The following is a 14,267-nucleotide window of genomic DNA, read 5'->3' as shown; positions in this document are numbered from 1 at the left end:
TTTTTATTAGGGATGGGTAACTTTCACATCTAAAATTATTGCATTTTGAAGCAAGAAGCAATATATAAGCTATTTACTATCAGACTTTTTCAGTAATTAGAATAGCCTAATACTCCATCTATATGTAGTAACCATTTCAGTTTCACACATTTTCTTTTTTCATATGGATACTGTTATCCAGTAATTTGAGTGCCTTATTTGCAGAGTCAGCCCCAAAACAAGAAGGTATTTCTCTGAAAAATACACAAATATGTTCACATACATAAATGCCTCACTTGATGGAAAAACATTACTCATGCGGACATTTTGTATCTTTTTCTCCTTCTGATCTTGGGTTATTTCTGTGAGGGGATGTTAGCCGTGGAGATGAGGGAAGGGACCAGTTGGTAGATTCTTTAGTGTTCTGGTTCATTTAGAATGAAAATGTAGACTTTTGTAACAACTACCCGAAGATACTTGAGCCAGAATTATTTGTGATACTGTCTTCTTTGCCATGTTCCTCTCTGGAGAGGAACAGAGGATTAGGAACCTCTTCAGAGGTGTTAAGTAGTTTTGTACTTTGGAAGAGTGTTTATCGTTATTGAATCCTTCCTCACCTTTTCTGTTTGTTTGTTTAAACCATCAGAATTCTACCCTGACTTCTTTTTCACTTCTGTTATCTGGGTGAGAACCCCATCGTTTTACATGCTACCTTAGTTAAGAGGAGAGCATTTTAAAGAGTTACAGAGGCAAAACCCCACGTAAAGTACCTGCACAGTGATGAGGAGTGCAGTTTGCTTGACTTCCCTCTGTTGTTCCAGGCCTTTGGCGCTGTTATTCTAATCTGAGTCTGCCGTCCCATTGTTGTGATCAAAATGATTTGGAAGCAGTCAAGCTCAGACCGCGTAGAATAGGTGAAAGAATGTGGTGATAAGGCAGCCGAGGGGAAGCTGGGAAGCACCCAAGAGTGAGTGCGAGTGTGATTTCACCAGTCAGTGCCCCGCCGTTTGCTGCCCCTTTCATTTAAAGGTCTTGGCCCTGCTTCCTCCTCAGCCTTAGGGGAGTTATTATAGGATTTCCTTCTCACTGTCTCTCTCGCCAGCGTGCCTTCCCTCCTCCTGCCACAGGGGTATCAAGCTCTCCCTGAGTCGGGACTGTGTCTTACTTGGTAGATATTCAGCTCCATTTTGAATGGAATTAAATTGTGTGGAAAATGTATCCTTTCGTAGACTAAGTTACAGTGAAAAAACAGAATTTTGTAGGAGAAAAAGATATTACTGTTCTTGGTCTCTTTAGTTAGGACATTTGTTAATACAGAAGTTGGGATACTCTTGGTAGCTTTTTTGTTTTTGTTTTTTGTTTTTTAAATATTTATTTTTAAATTGTATCATTTTTAAATTTTCTATTTTTAAAAAATTTTTATTTATTTATTGGCTGCATTGGGTCTTTGTTGCTGTGCAGGCTTTCTCTAGTTGCATCAAGCAGGGGCTACTCTTCATTGAGTTGCACGGGCTTCTCATTGCAGTGGCTTCTCTTGTTGATGAGCACAGGCTCTAGGCACACAGGCTTCAGTAGTTGCAGTTTGTGGGCTCAGTAGGTGTGGTGCACGGGCTTAGTTGCTCCACAGCATGTAGGATCTTCCCGGCCCAGAGCTCGAACCCATGTCCCCTGCATTGGCAGGCAGATCCTTAACCACTGTGCCACCAGGGAAGTCCCTTGTTTTTGTTTTTAATACAAAGGAAATGAATACCTAGGAACCAGAATTTGGGGGAGTGTTTTTTAGCTTAATTTTAAGATTTGCAGGGAGAACAACAAAAACCCCTATGTATTAAAGTGTAAACTGATGCCTGAGGAAAGGGTACATTCCACAGTATCTGTGTTTCCTAAATGACCCACGTTTATATGCATGGTTTGTTTTTGAAGAACGTGTGCAGAATTGTTAAGTGGTCATTGCTGAGGACAGGGACTGAGGAGCCAGGTGTGTCTGCACCGGTCCCTCTGTTTGAACATCTATTGTGGGTGCAGGAGGTGGGCAGAAGCTGGGAGGGAGGCTTGTATTTTCACTTTCTAATCTTTCTGTAAATTTTGAGGTTTCTTACTAAGTATGTTAACTTTCATTTATTTCATACCAACAGAGAATATGTGATTGGTGGGGTGGGGCTGGGGAGGAATCTACCTTGAGCTATCTCAAAAAGAAGCTCCATGGTTTAAAAAAATCAAGAGGAATTAACACGACGCATTGAGGACACCTATTGTTTAACAAGAGTGACAGTAGTAAAATTATATTAATGTGAGTGACAGTAGTAAAACTTTTTTTAGTTAATATCTGCTTGAAGTATCTAGTAAGCTTTAATTGTTTGGAACCCTTAGGAAATTTGTTTTTCTGAATAGCTGTGTTTTCCAGGTGATTAAGGGGTCATCCTTTTAAGCCACAAAACTTTTTAAAATATCTTATGAAAAATATTTCCAAAATATGTTACATTCTTAAACAGTGTAAAGAACATAACCATTTCTTTATAACTCAACAGTTATCACAACTTTTTTTCTTTAGAACTTTGTAACTTTTTTTCTTTAGAACTTTGTAACTTTTTTTCTTTGTAACTTGTCGGTATCACAACTGGTACTGCACTGCTTGTTCCTACACTGACCAGCTGCGATACTGATAAGGTTTGTCTGTCTTCCTGCCTTTCTCTTACTTGCTGTCAATCTCAGTGGCCTGACAGAAACGAACTTTGAGTCCATTCTTCTTGCCCTGTCTGATGTGTAAGATTAGAATTCAGATTGTAAGTTTCTAGGACAGTATAAGATAGGGAAGAGGAAGGACGTTCTGCAAGGAGGGCAGAACATACATGGACTTCATTGGTTCCTTTAACAAATCCCCATTGAGGCCCATGTGCCAGGCTCCCGACTCTGCTCTCTTAGTTGTCAGTCTAACAGGGCTTCAGGGTGTGGACCTGGGACATCTGTTGGCTGCTGGGATACTTTAAGGATTATTTCCTGATTCTTGGTAGTATTCCAGTTTGTTGGCCTAGAGAATTCCAGAGGTGGCAATATTCATGAAAACATATTTTTATTTTACTTATTGATGTTTTAAAAGATTGATTGATTGATTGGCTGCATTGGGTCTTCATTGCTGCACACAGGCTTTCTCTAGGTTGCCGCGAGTGGGGGCTACTCTGTTGTGGTGCACGGCCTCATCACGGTGGTTTCTCTTGTTGCGGAGTACAGGCTCTAGGTGGGCTTCAGTAGTTATGACGCATGGACTCTAGAGCGCAGGCTCAGTAGTTGTGGCTGACGGGCTTAGTTGTTCCGCAACATGTGAGATCTTCCCGGACCAGGGCTCCAACCCACGTCCCCTGAATTGGCAGGCGGATTCTCAACTGCTGTGCCACCAGGGAAGTCCCTTATATTTTTAAAACAAAGAATTTCTGCAGGATTTGTTGAGCTGGAAGCTACCTATAGACACCAGGTTTGTGATATGAATGTAAAAATTTAAAACTACAGAAAGGTGTGTACCTCATGAAGTAGCTATGAAGCGAGTTTTGTTTTTCACACCCTTTTAGTACCATTTTTATCCACTAGGTGGGAACAACTACAGTATGGCCTATACTGAAGACAGTTTTTAGAACACAGTATATATCCCTCTAAGTAAGGATGAAATAAAAGTATTTAACCATGGATTGGCTTCTGTGTAGGAAAGAAACAAACATGAAAAGATATTTGGGGAAAAGGAGAATACTTGACATAGTGATTATTCTTTTATTCCTTCATAAATTATTATTTTAGCCTCTCTTGCCTAAGAAGACATGTTTTGAGTGGTTTCTTTTTTTAGGGGGGTGGGACTCGAGGGCAGGTGGTGGTTGTTATTAATGTGAAGTTTATCTTCAGGAAACTAATAACTGGACCTGCCCTTCCAGAAATTGGTGTACTTTAATTCTCTGCCTGGATACTTAACAGGTATTTATCTTGCTAGTCAAAAAAAAATTAATTTGAAGATAATGGGAGGTACTGTTGTTAACAAGTAGGGAAATAGTGCTTTGGTGTCTATGGTGGTCTTAAAATCTATGCACAGATTCTTTGACACTCTCCTCCAAGAGATGGAACTTCATTTCCCTCCCTGTGAGTTTGGGCTGAATTCAGTGGTTCTCTTCCGACAAATAAGACTATGGAAGTGAGGGTGTGTTCCTTCTGAGGAGGTGATAAGAGGCCCCGCTCCCTCTTGCTGTGTCTGGCATCACAGCCACCGGAAGAGCCAGTGTGGTTCATGGGGGCGTCAGGCAGTGCTCGGAAGGGGACTGTGTGGACCTGCTAGCGAGGGAGTCAGCTGGAGGAGATCTTCCCACCCCAGTACAACTTTCAGGTGACGCCTGGACGGCACCCGCATGACACCCGAGCCAGAACCACCCAGCTAAACCACTCCCAAGTTCTTGACCCACAGAAACTGAAATAATAGATGTCTGTGTTTGGAATAATTAGTTAACACAACAGTAGACAACTTATATGTTCTCTTTGTCAAAAGTTAGGTGCCCAGGGTACGCCAGGTTCCTTTAAGTATAGAACATATTCTGCTTATTTGAAGTTGTGTGAAATCAGCATAAACTACCATATTACCTTTGTTCTCAGGGAAAACTGGGCCTGAGATATGCTTACCTTGAGGTTTGAGTCCATGGTATCTCGAAGTAGAACTAACCTCCCAAGTTATGTTTAGTAGGCTTCAAATTTCATTTCCTAGGAATACATATTAGGATCGATTTTCTAGAAAGCTGATGGGGCAAGTCCATAATGAAACCAGAGAATGTGAGAAGGCTCTGACCTTGAGAATTCAGTGAGGGAACAGCGGCCGTGGTTTTCTCAGCTGCTGACAGCTGTTATCAGGATGCACTGTTGATGCTGCCGGCTGTTACAGGCTCTCAGGTGAGCACAGTGCTATGGAAGTGGCTAAGGGCTTTTAAAAGCCAGAGTCGATCCTGTCTTGGTCCTGCTGGCCGTTGCCAAAACCAGGCAAAGATAAACTGCCTGCACTTTCAAATCCAGATGTAGCCTGGCCAGTCTCGGGACTCCTTGCGTAAGTCTCGTGCGTGTGCTCAGGACGCCCAGTGCTAGTTGTGTCAGAGCCAGCCCTGCAGAAGGATAATGAGGAGCAGCTCCAGGTCGCAGTGTTCAGAGCCTGTGCCGAGACTGGGAGTGGGAGACGGGGAAGGAGAATTCCAAGGGAGGGCTTGCCAGCCCTTGCCGAGAACCCTGGAAGTAGAGGGAAGGGCAGGGACTGGGAGTCGGGGGGTCTGGGATTAGTCCTGTCTCTACTGGTTCCTGACACTTGGGCCAGCACCATCTCTCTGAGCTCAGGATTTTCATCTGTGAACTTGCAGGTTTGGTATTCAATCTCAAAGGGCCTGTCTTCTAAGTTCCTGAGGGGCTTTTTCAAACAAAATGTGTTTCCACCTTCCTCCCATTGGTGGAGAGTCAAGGCCACATGGAGCCCCGGTCACTGAGGGGTGCGTGAGACATCCATCCTCCACATCGTGGTGGGAAGTGGCTGTGAGTCATCGAGCAGGGTGATTTCAGCTCGACCCGAGGACCTGGGTCCCAAGACGGAAGTAGCCAGGATTGCCCTCCCCTCCTTGCAATTTCTCAGTCTCCATTTGACATTTGGGGACTTCTTTTCCCTTCAACGTTAATGTAGATTTCATCTGAAGCCAGTTAAACTTCCCAACAAAAGCAGCTTCATTTAGCCTGTACCAAGGTGCCGTGGGTTGGCAGAGCCCTCCTTTTAAAACAGTGTGTGTGACGCTCCTGCCAGGCGGTGTGCTAAGGCTTTGATACGCATTCTCCATTCTCTTGTCAGCAACACAGCTCCCTATCGGGTAGATTCTAGTACTACTGTCCCCATCTTTCAGATGAAGAAACAGGTTCAGAGAGGTTGTGACTTCTCCAAGGTCATATACGTAGCAGAGCCCATATGTGACTTCAGTCTTGTATGGGACAAAGCACTTAATTTTATCATGCTGCCTTCTTTTGGAGCCAGAGCCTTCTGTGTGACCTCTCTTTCTTCTCCATGTCTCCCCTCCCCCCATAAACGTACTTGCCAACCAGCATATCGGAACCAGGCAGGTGACTCCAACACATGCTCAGCCCTGTGCTGGAATCTGTCCCTGTGGAGCCGCCTGCCCTCCAAACTCTCCCAGGCCCCTTCACTCTAAACTCAGTCACTTATCCAGCTCGAGTTCATCTTGCCTTCTTGTCCCAGGCCACCTTGAACTTTCCTGAGTTTCATCTCTGATAGCACTTTATACGATGTTTTCCATCCGCAAGTTCCGCCTTTCAGCTAAGTGTTCAACCCCTTGGGCGGTGGCACCGCTGTAACCAGGGTTCCATCAGCCACAGAGATGAACCAGACGGACTCACTGTCAGGCAGACAACAGTGGGGGGGATCCTCGTGAGCACAGCAAGCAGCGGAAAGCTGGAAAGACAGGCAGTGGGCACCGCGCACATCCAGCTTCAAATTCCAGGGATCAGCCACTTGGGCGGGATTCCTGGCTAGGCTCTTATCCCAGTGGAATCTGGGTATCATGCACAGCAGGTGGACTGGGAAACAGGGAAGGGCTTGGTCCTAGAGAATGATTAGAACCATGAGGTGAGGTCACATCAAGGCATGCATCAGAGATGACTGGGTCTTATATTGTGGGACGATAGTCTCCAGTCCAGGCAAGATGTCCAGCCGTCATTAGACACCAGGGTGGCCAGGTAGAGTGATCAGCGTGAGTTCTGAGATCAGACCTGCCATTGGAGCCCCTTTCTACCACTATCCAGCCTACCTTGTGTAAGTTACTCAACTGCTGACATGTGTCATTCTTTGACGCATTAGTACAATGCCCAGAAGAGAATAAGCACTACACCCATTATTTCTTAGGCTTGGAAAGCCAACCTCATGAGATGACTTACATGTCTGGTGCAATAGCCCTCAAATTATCGTGTTAATAGGTGCTACAAAAGAAGGTGGAGGTTAGAGCAGGGGTAGAGGAAGATTTTTCAGAGGTAAATATGGTTGGGAAAGCTGGGTCAAACAAAATTAAATGGATATCTGCTGTAACACTTCTCAGAATCTTTAATGTGCTCATGTTGTTGTGAATCTCCCAGAGGACTGTATATTTTATGGTATCTCCAGACTTAATGGCCCAATAACCCTTTTATCATGGAGCACACCTGCAAGACTTTGAATGTATTTTGGGAAACATAAGCTTAGCACAATGCCTGGCATTGAGAAGGCTTGTTAAATAATTTGAATAGTTGCAGGAAAACTTAACATTCAGTTATCTTGCAAGAGTTGTTTATAAGCTATCTCAAGGCAATCCAGTGCAGTGGCTAAAAGCACAGACTCTGGGCCTGGTCATCCTAGCTATGTGGCCTTGGACAAGTTACTTGACCTCAGTTTCCTCTTAAAGATGATCCAGTATCCTCCTGGGAAGGTAGCTGTAAAGACCTAGCAAGTTAATAATACATTCAGTTAGAACAGTGCCCAGCACAGTATAAGCATGATATGTTAGCTGTTATTATGCTAGACAGAAAGAAGTTTAGAGAAGCTTTCAAGAACAAATTATTGACTGTGGTTGTGATGCTAGCTTACCGTTTGTCCTACATAAAATTCCCTCTTGCTTACACAAGAAGGTAGATTAATAAACAGATATCATTTAAAGTCACTCTCCCTTTTTTAAAAAGAATAAGTCGTAGGACCTCAGACAGCTATTTTGCCTCTATGGCAAAATCCAAGTTTCAAATATAAGAGACTTGTTCTAATGTTCTGTTAGGTGGAGATTAAACATTCTTTTTTTCCAGAGGCACTTTATCTTTACCTAGAAGTTATTGTCTGATTAATAAAACACAAGTTAGGATAACTCATTTCACACAAGCACACACCACAGAAAATGTTTCCATATCAAAACACAGGCTCCAATGCTGGATGAAGTTAATTAGGTGGCGAGAATAAAAAAGAACAAAAGCTAAGAATTAAAAGAACCTCACAGCCTGAAAAATGATTCTATTCTTGCCGTACATGGCAAGATTTTAAGGCCGTTTTCCATTATAGATCTTAATGTTACACCTGAGAGGCTGGATGGGAATAATAAAATTTTTGAGATGTGAGACAGCAGAGAAATCGTCCTTATTTTGCAGTTGAGGAAACTGACTCCCACAGAGAGATCAATTTGCCCGAGGTACTAGCTGGTCCTGGAGGACAGGCCTGGAACATAGGTGCTCCAGAGTCTTGTCCAGCACCCTGTGGCAGGGCTGATGTCACTCATGCAACCCCAGCAGAGCTAAGGCCCAGCCACAGCACCCACCCTGTGGGAGGTACAACTGTGAACATCCCCGACACAGCTCTCCATCCAAGGGCCTTTGGTACTGAGTCTTTTGCAAAACCCAGAGTCACCCTCTTACACTGAATTTCTTTAGAGCACATTTCAGTGTCGTGGGTTAAAGTAGCCTCGACCTGGGCTCCGCTGCCTGGCTCCCACTCCCAGAGATTATGGTGTAATTTGGCATCAGGAGTTTTACACGCTATAGAGCCTGCTCCAGGGCATTAGCTTTCCTGAGGAGAGAAAACTGTATGAATCACAGATAAACTCCATTTTAACCCCCCGTGTGTTATAGTCAGGGACTCTGAAGAACCAGCTGCTGCGCTGGTTATAAAAACGTGAGTCATCGTGCAATTCGTGACGAGCGTGTGTTGAGAAGAGGGTGCACTGGACCAGGTTGGGGGTGAGGAAGGTGTGTGTGGGTGTGGGCAAATTGGTCATCCAGAGCTAACTGAGCACCTACTATATCCGAGGCCCTGGATCCCCAGAGGTGAGAAGGCCCAGCCACTGCCCTCACAGGGCTCGCAGCTGGGGTGGCTGGAGACCACAGGGAAGCTGACACGGTGTATTTTCTTGCAACTAAAAGTATTCTGATTGAGACACTATGTCAAGGAGCTGTGCAAAACAGTGCACAGTGATCAGTGGTCAGCTACCACGCTGCCGCCCAGGTGCGGGCAGGTCCTCAGTCCATGTGCTGCGGAGGGGGAGCTGCTACAGGGGAGGCTGTGGAGGGGATCCCTAGAAATGGACGTTTGAGTGATTCAAACACCCAAAACCACTCACGCTCTCAGAGCCTGTGGCTCACATTTACTTGGAACAATGAGCTGAAACGGGAAATTGATGAGCTCACGCTGCCCTTGCTCCTGTATTTCTGGGAATGTTCCGCTCTACACAGCAGGCCGCACCGTCTCCCTTTCCGCCCTGCCTGCAGATATTTTCACAAGCTTTACCCCAAAGCAGCTCATCTTTCACCCAGTCTTGGAGCCAGGGCTCACCTTCCACAGGCCCCTCTTTGCGCATATCCTGCCTCTGATGTGCTCACATTCCAGACACCTGTGAGCTGTAACTGCAGGGCCGCCTTGTCCATTAGGTTCTGAGCTGAGGTTTGGATGCCTGCTCCTTCCACATTTGTGAATGAGGCTTTTATCCTTCCTTTGGGACTGGAACTCTCTAGTAAGTTAGGGGTTGTGTTAGGAAATTCTAAACACTCGGACCTCAGGTTACAACTGGAAGGTTAGTGGCCAAGTAAATGCCTGTGGCTAGTATGTGTGTGTATGATGTTTACAAAGCACTTGTGAAGTTAGGCTTATTGAAATCTCACAAATCTCCAGTCAGGCAGGAAATAATCTCATTTTATGGAGGAAAAACTGCGGTTTGGAGAAATTAGCCCCAAAGTCATAGAGCTACTAAGGGACAGAGCTGGACCTCAAACCTAGGCTGTTTGGTTCCAAATCCACTTCACTGTCCTGTCTGATTATGATCGACATTATTAATTAACTCTTTTCCTGTCCCTAGTTTGGGTTTTCAAATAGGCAAGCACAATCTTTTCCTACCTAAACACCCAGCATTTTTGCTGTAGAACTAACTGCCAGACACTGAAACCACACTGGTTGTTATCACCTTGCTGTCCCCATATTCCAACCAACTTGCCATGAGCTTTTAGAGAAAATTAAAAGTTTATGGAGTTCATTCTAGATGCCAGACCCTGTGATAATTCCTTTACATACATTATCCCATTAATCTTCATACCAGCTTGCTTAGATCTTGAAGATCTTTCCATTTTGCAGATCAGGAAACTGAGGCTCAGTGAGGGTGAGATTCAAGCCTGGCCCATCACTGTCCTCAGCCCTGGGCCCCAGCCCAGCTTCGCCTGTCAGGGGAGACCAAAAACCAGGCCCTTTAGCTTCTGTCCTCGGAGGCTGGTACCATCTCCCTCTGTGGGTCCTCCAAAGGGGATTCCCCAGGGTCCCAGTGAGGCGTGGAAGAGAGGGATGCAATGCTGGGCGGACGCCCAATGGTGCTGTTCACCACACAACTGCTAAGGGAGCTTTGATAGAAGGTCCCCCTGGGGGGGAGGCTGAGTCGGTCCCCCGGCACAGCAATGCCATGAGGCACTTTGGCTCATTAGAGATAGGATATGGTTCACCGGATCATTCCCACAGGATACAGGGTCTGCTTGTAAGTTTTGCCTTGATCACATTCTGAGGAATCTCTGTTCTCGCCCTCCCCAAACTCCCCCTTCTCCTGACTTAAGTATGTCTGTAGGAGCCAAGAAACCCATCTGTCCTCTCGAAAGGGGACAGGTTGTCACAACCACATGGGAATGGGTGGTCTTTAATCCCTAACTCAGGACTAGATCCCCAGGACGAGAAGTTTGTAAGTAAATCTTAGGTGATCAGGTTCCAGGAACCCCCTCCCCTCCCAAGTGGTCACCTCAGCTAAGCAGGAGGTCTGAGGTGGTTTCTCAGAGGACGGGCCCAACTTTTGTCCATTTTCCATCACAGACCTATATGGGAAAACAGCAGCAGACTCCTGAGTCTGACAGGGAAATTTTTTATTTAGTGACGATAACTTGAAGTGACCTGGTTCCCGTGAGCAGGTTTTCCTATGGTCCAGATCCTACCGGTAGCGATTTCTAAGCAAGAAGATCAGCACAGCAACAATTAGGCCAATCACAAATAAATCCCAGTACAGTGCAAGGCTGTTGTCCGATTTCATCCACTTCCATCTCATTGTAAACTGCTGGCGAGAGACATTCTGTCAAAAATAAATCCAAGCCTCCACTTCATTCAGAACCATCCATCTCCTTCTATCCCACCGCCCAAGAGTTTCTCATTGGAGTTCTTGGAGATTTCAGACCTATTTGAGACAAACTTACATTTAAAAACAGGATATCTCGGAGCAAATGCACAGTTTCCATTTTCATGAGGGCAAAAAACACAGGTACGTGAGCGTCCGGACTTATTTGAGCCGCCATATCGTATAATCTCCTGGCCAAGTGGATGTCCTGGAAATAGAACAGCCCATACTCATCAGGTGCAGATCCTTCAGGAGTGATTCAATGGAGGCCATTGTCTGAGATATAGTAACTTATCTTTTCTAAGCCGAATGCCCCCCACCCCAGGATGTTCATGCCCTAATCCTTGGAACCTATTAATATGTTATGTTACAATGCAAAGTGAATCTTGCAAATGTGATTAAGGTTACGAACCTTAAGATAGGGATATTGTACTGGATGACCCAGTGGACTCAATGTAATCACATGAGGCCTTAAACACCGAGTTTTCTCAAACAGCAGAAGAGAAAGGCAGAGAGGTGTGACAGAGGAGAAGTCAGAGATTCCAGGCATGGGAAGGACTCAACTTGCCATTGTGGAGGGGCCACTCAGACAGGAGAAGGAATGTTGACCACCAGCAAGGACATGGAGCCCTCAGTCCTACAGGTGCAAGAAACTGAATTTGGCCAACAACCTGAATGAGCTTGGAAGCAGATTTTCCCCCAGAGCCCTCGGTAAGGAACACAGCCTTGATTTCAACCTAGGAGACCCTATGCAGAGGACCCAGTCAAGCTCACCTGGATTTCTCACCTACAGAAACAGTGAGTTAAACGTGTGTGGTTTTAAGGCACTGAATTTGTGGTAATTTGTTACAGCAACCATAGAGAACCAACACAGTCTCCAAAGAGCTTTCTTGGATATCGCTGGACCAGACCTTAGGTATGATTCCAATTAAAGGGGCAGGAGAACAGACACTAACAGTACAGCTCCCCAACAAAATGGCAATACAGATAGTGACAAGCACTTAAAATTCCTACTTTTCTTCATACTCCGCATAATACCTGAAGTTATGGGATTTGGTTCTTCATCGTCTACCTCCAGGTCCTTGAAGACAAGGACTTGCTCTGCCTGTTCGCCCCTGAATTCCCAGTGCCAGGTACATGGTAAGTCTTTGATAATACTTGTCAAATGAGTGAATACATGAGGAATGAGTGAATAACCTATTTTGGTTCTCAGGCTGGAATTTGATTCCATAAATGACATATTATATTTTTAGGAACATTTCCCCCCTTTAAATTATGCCATCGCAGATCAAAAATGTGTTTCTCTTTACTTGTCACCTACTTATGGCCTTTTTCTGTTTGCTTTATAATTGCTTTGTTTTCCCAGAGTAATGAAAAGGCTCTTAAATGTTGAAGCACCCTAGGCCAGTCCCAGAATTACACTTTGCTTGGGTGCCTGTGGATTATTTTCTAAAGAAGAGGAAGAAGAGGGATTTTTCACAAAGTGTGGTCATCCAGTATCTCTCTGTCTCTCCTCTCCATCTCCCAGACCTCCATTACACAGGGTTCAATAGTTGTGAATCCTTGAGGCCTCTGCTAAACCCATTTCTTGGGTGGTGTCCTCTCAGTTATGTTCTGCTTGTCGTTTCTTTTTGTTTGTTTGGTTGGTTTTTTTTTTTTTTTTAATTTTTTTGGGGGTACACCAGGTTCAGTCATCTGTTTTTATACACATATCCCCGTATTCCCTCCCTTCCTTGACTCCCCCCACCTCGAGTCCCCCCCACCCTCCCCACCCCAGTCCTCTAAGGCATCTTCCATCCTCGAGTTGGACTCCCTTTGTTATACAACAACTTCCCACTGACTATTTTACAGTTGGTAGTATATATATGTCTGTGCTACTCTCTCGCTTCATCTCAGTTTCCCCTTCACCCCCCGACCCCTCCCATACCCCGAGTTCTCCAGTCCATTCTCTGTATCTGCATCCTTGTTCTTGTCACTGAGTTCATCAGTACCATCTTTAGATTCCGTATATGTGAGTTAGCATACAATATTTGTCCTTCTCTTTCTGACTTACTTCACTCTGTATGACAGATTGTAGTTCTATCCACCTCATTACATATAGCTCCATCTCATCCCTTTTTTTTTTTTTTGATGAGCAGAAATTCTTTTTTTTTTTTTTTTTTATTTTATTTTATTTTATTTTATTTTTTTGGGGGTACACCAGGTTCAATCAACTGTTTTTATACACATATCCCCATATTCCCTCCCTTCCTTGACGCCCCCCCCCTCGAATCCCCCCCACCCTCCCTGCCCCAGTCCTCTAAGGCATCTTCCATCCTCGAGTTGGACTCCCTTTGTTATACAACAACTTCCCACTGACTATTTTACAGTTGGTAGTATATATATGTCTGTGCTACTCTCTCGCTTCTTCTCAGTTTCCCCTTCACCCCCCGCCCCCTCCCATACCTCGAGTTCTCCAGTCCATTCTCTGTATCTGCTTCCTTGTTCTTGTCACTGAGTTCATCAGTACCATTTTTAGATTCCGTATATGTGAGTTAGCATACAATATTTGTCCTTCTCTTTCTGACTTACTTCACTCTGTATGACAGACTGTAGGTCTATCCACCTCATTACATATAGCTCCATCTCATCCCTTTTTATAGCTGAGTAATATTCCATTGTATATATATGCCACATCTTCTGTATCCATTCATTTGTTGATGGGCATTTAGGTTGCTTCCATGTCCTGGCTATTGTAAATAGTGCTGCAATAAACATTATGGTACAAGTTTCTTTTGGGATTATGGTTTTCTTTGGGTATATGCCCAGGAGTGGGATGACTGGATCATATGGTAGTTCTATTTGTAGTTTTTTAAGGAACCTCCAAATTGTTTTCCATAGTGGCTGTACCAACTTACAGTCCCACCAACAGTGCAGGAGAGTTCCCTTTTCTCCACACCCTCTCCAACATTTGTGGTTTCCAGATTTTGTGATGATGGCCATTCTGATCGGTGTGAGGTGATACCTCATTGTGGCTTTGACGTGCATTTCTCTGATGATGAGTGATGTTGAGCATCTTTTCATGTGTTTGTTGGCCATCTGTATGTCTTCTTTGGAGAAATGTCTATTTAGGTCTTCTGCCCATTTGTGGATTGGGTT

At 44.6% G+C, this 14,267-nt stretch overlaps 1 protein-coding gene across 1 annotated transcript in view; it reads right to left on the bottom strand.

Moving 5' to 3' along the window:
* Positions 1-4,927: 4,927 nt before the first annotated feature.
* Positions 4,928-14,267, bottom strand: part of SEL1L2 (SEL1L2 adaptor subunit of ERAD E3 ubiquitin ligase) — a 112,300-nt gene continuing 102,960 nt past the window's right edge. Inside the window, exons 19-22 of the mRNA XM_057704090.1 lie at positions 11,209-11,337; positions 10,954-11,069; positions 9,326-9,556; positions 4,928-5,099 (exon numbers count right to left, since the gene is read on the bottom strand). Coding sequence (XP_057560073.1) covers positions 4,928-5,099; positions 9,326-9,556; positions 10,954-11,069; positions 11,209-11,337 — 648 coding nt within the window. The remainder of the gene's footprint in view (positions 5,100-9,325; positions 9,557-10,953; positions 11,070-11,208; positions 11,338-14,267) is intronic.

This window comes from Hippopotamus amphibius, chromosome 12, assembly GCF_030028045.1.
Source record: "Hippopotamus amphibius kiboko isolate mHipAmp2 chromosome 12, mHipAmp2.hap2, whole genome shotgun sequence".
Taxonomy (NCBI): domain Eukaryota; kingdom Metazoa; phylum Chordata; class Mammalia; order Artiodactyla; family Hippopotamidae; genus Hippopotamus; species Hippopotamus amphibius.
The sequence above is the reverse complement of the archived record's forward strand: the minus strand, read 5'-3'. Positions and strand labels throughout refer to the sequence as shown.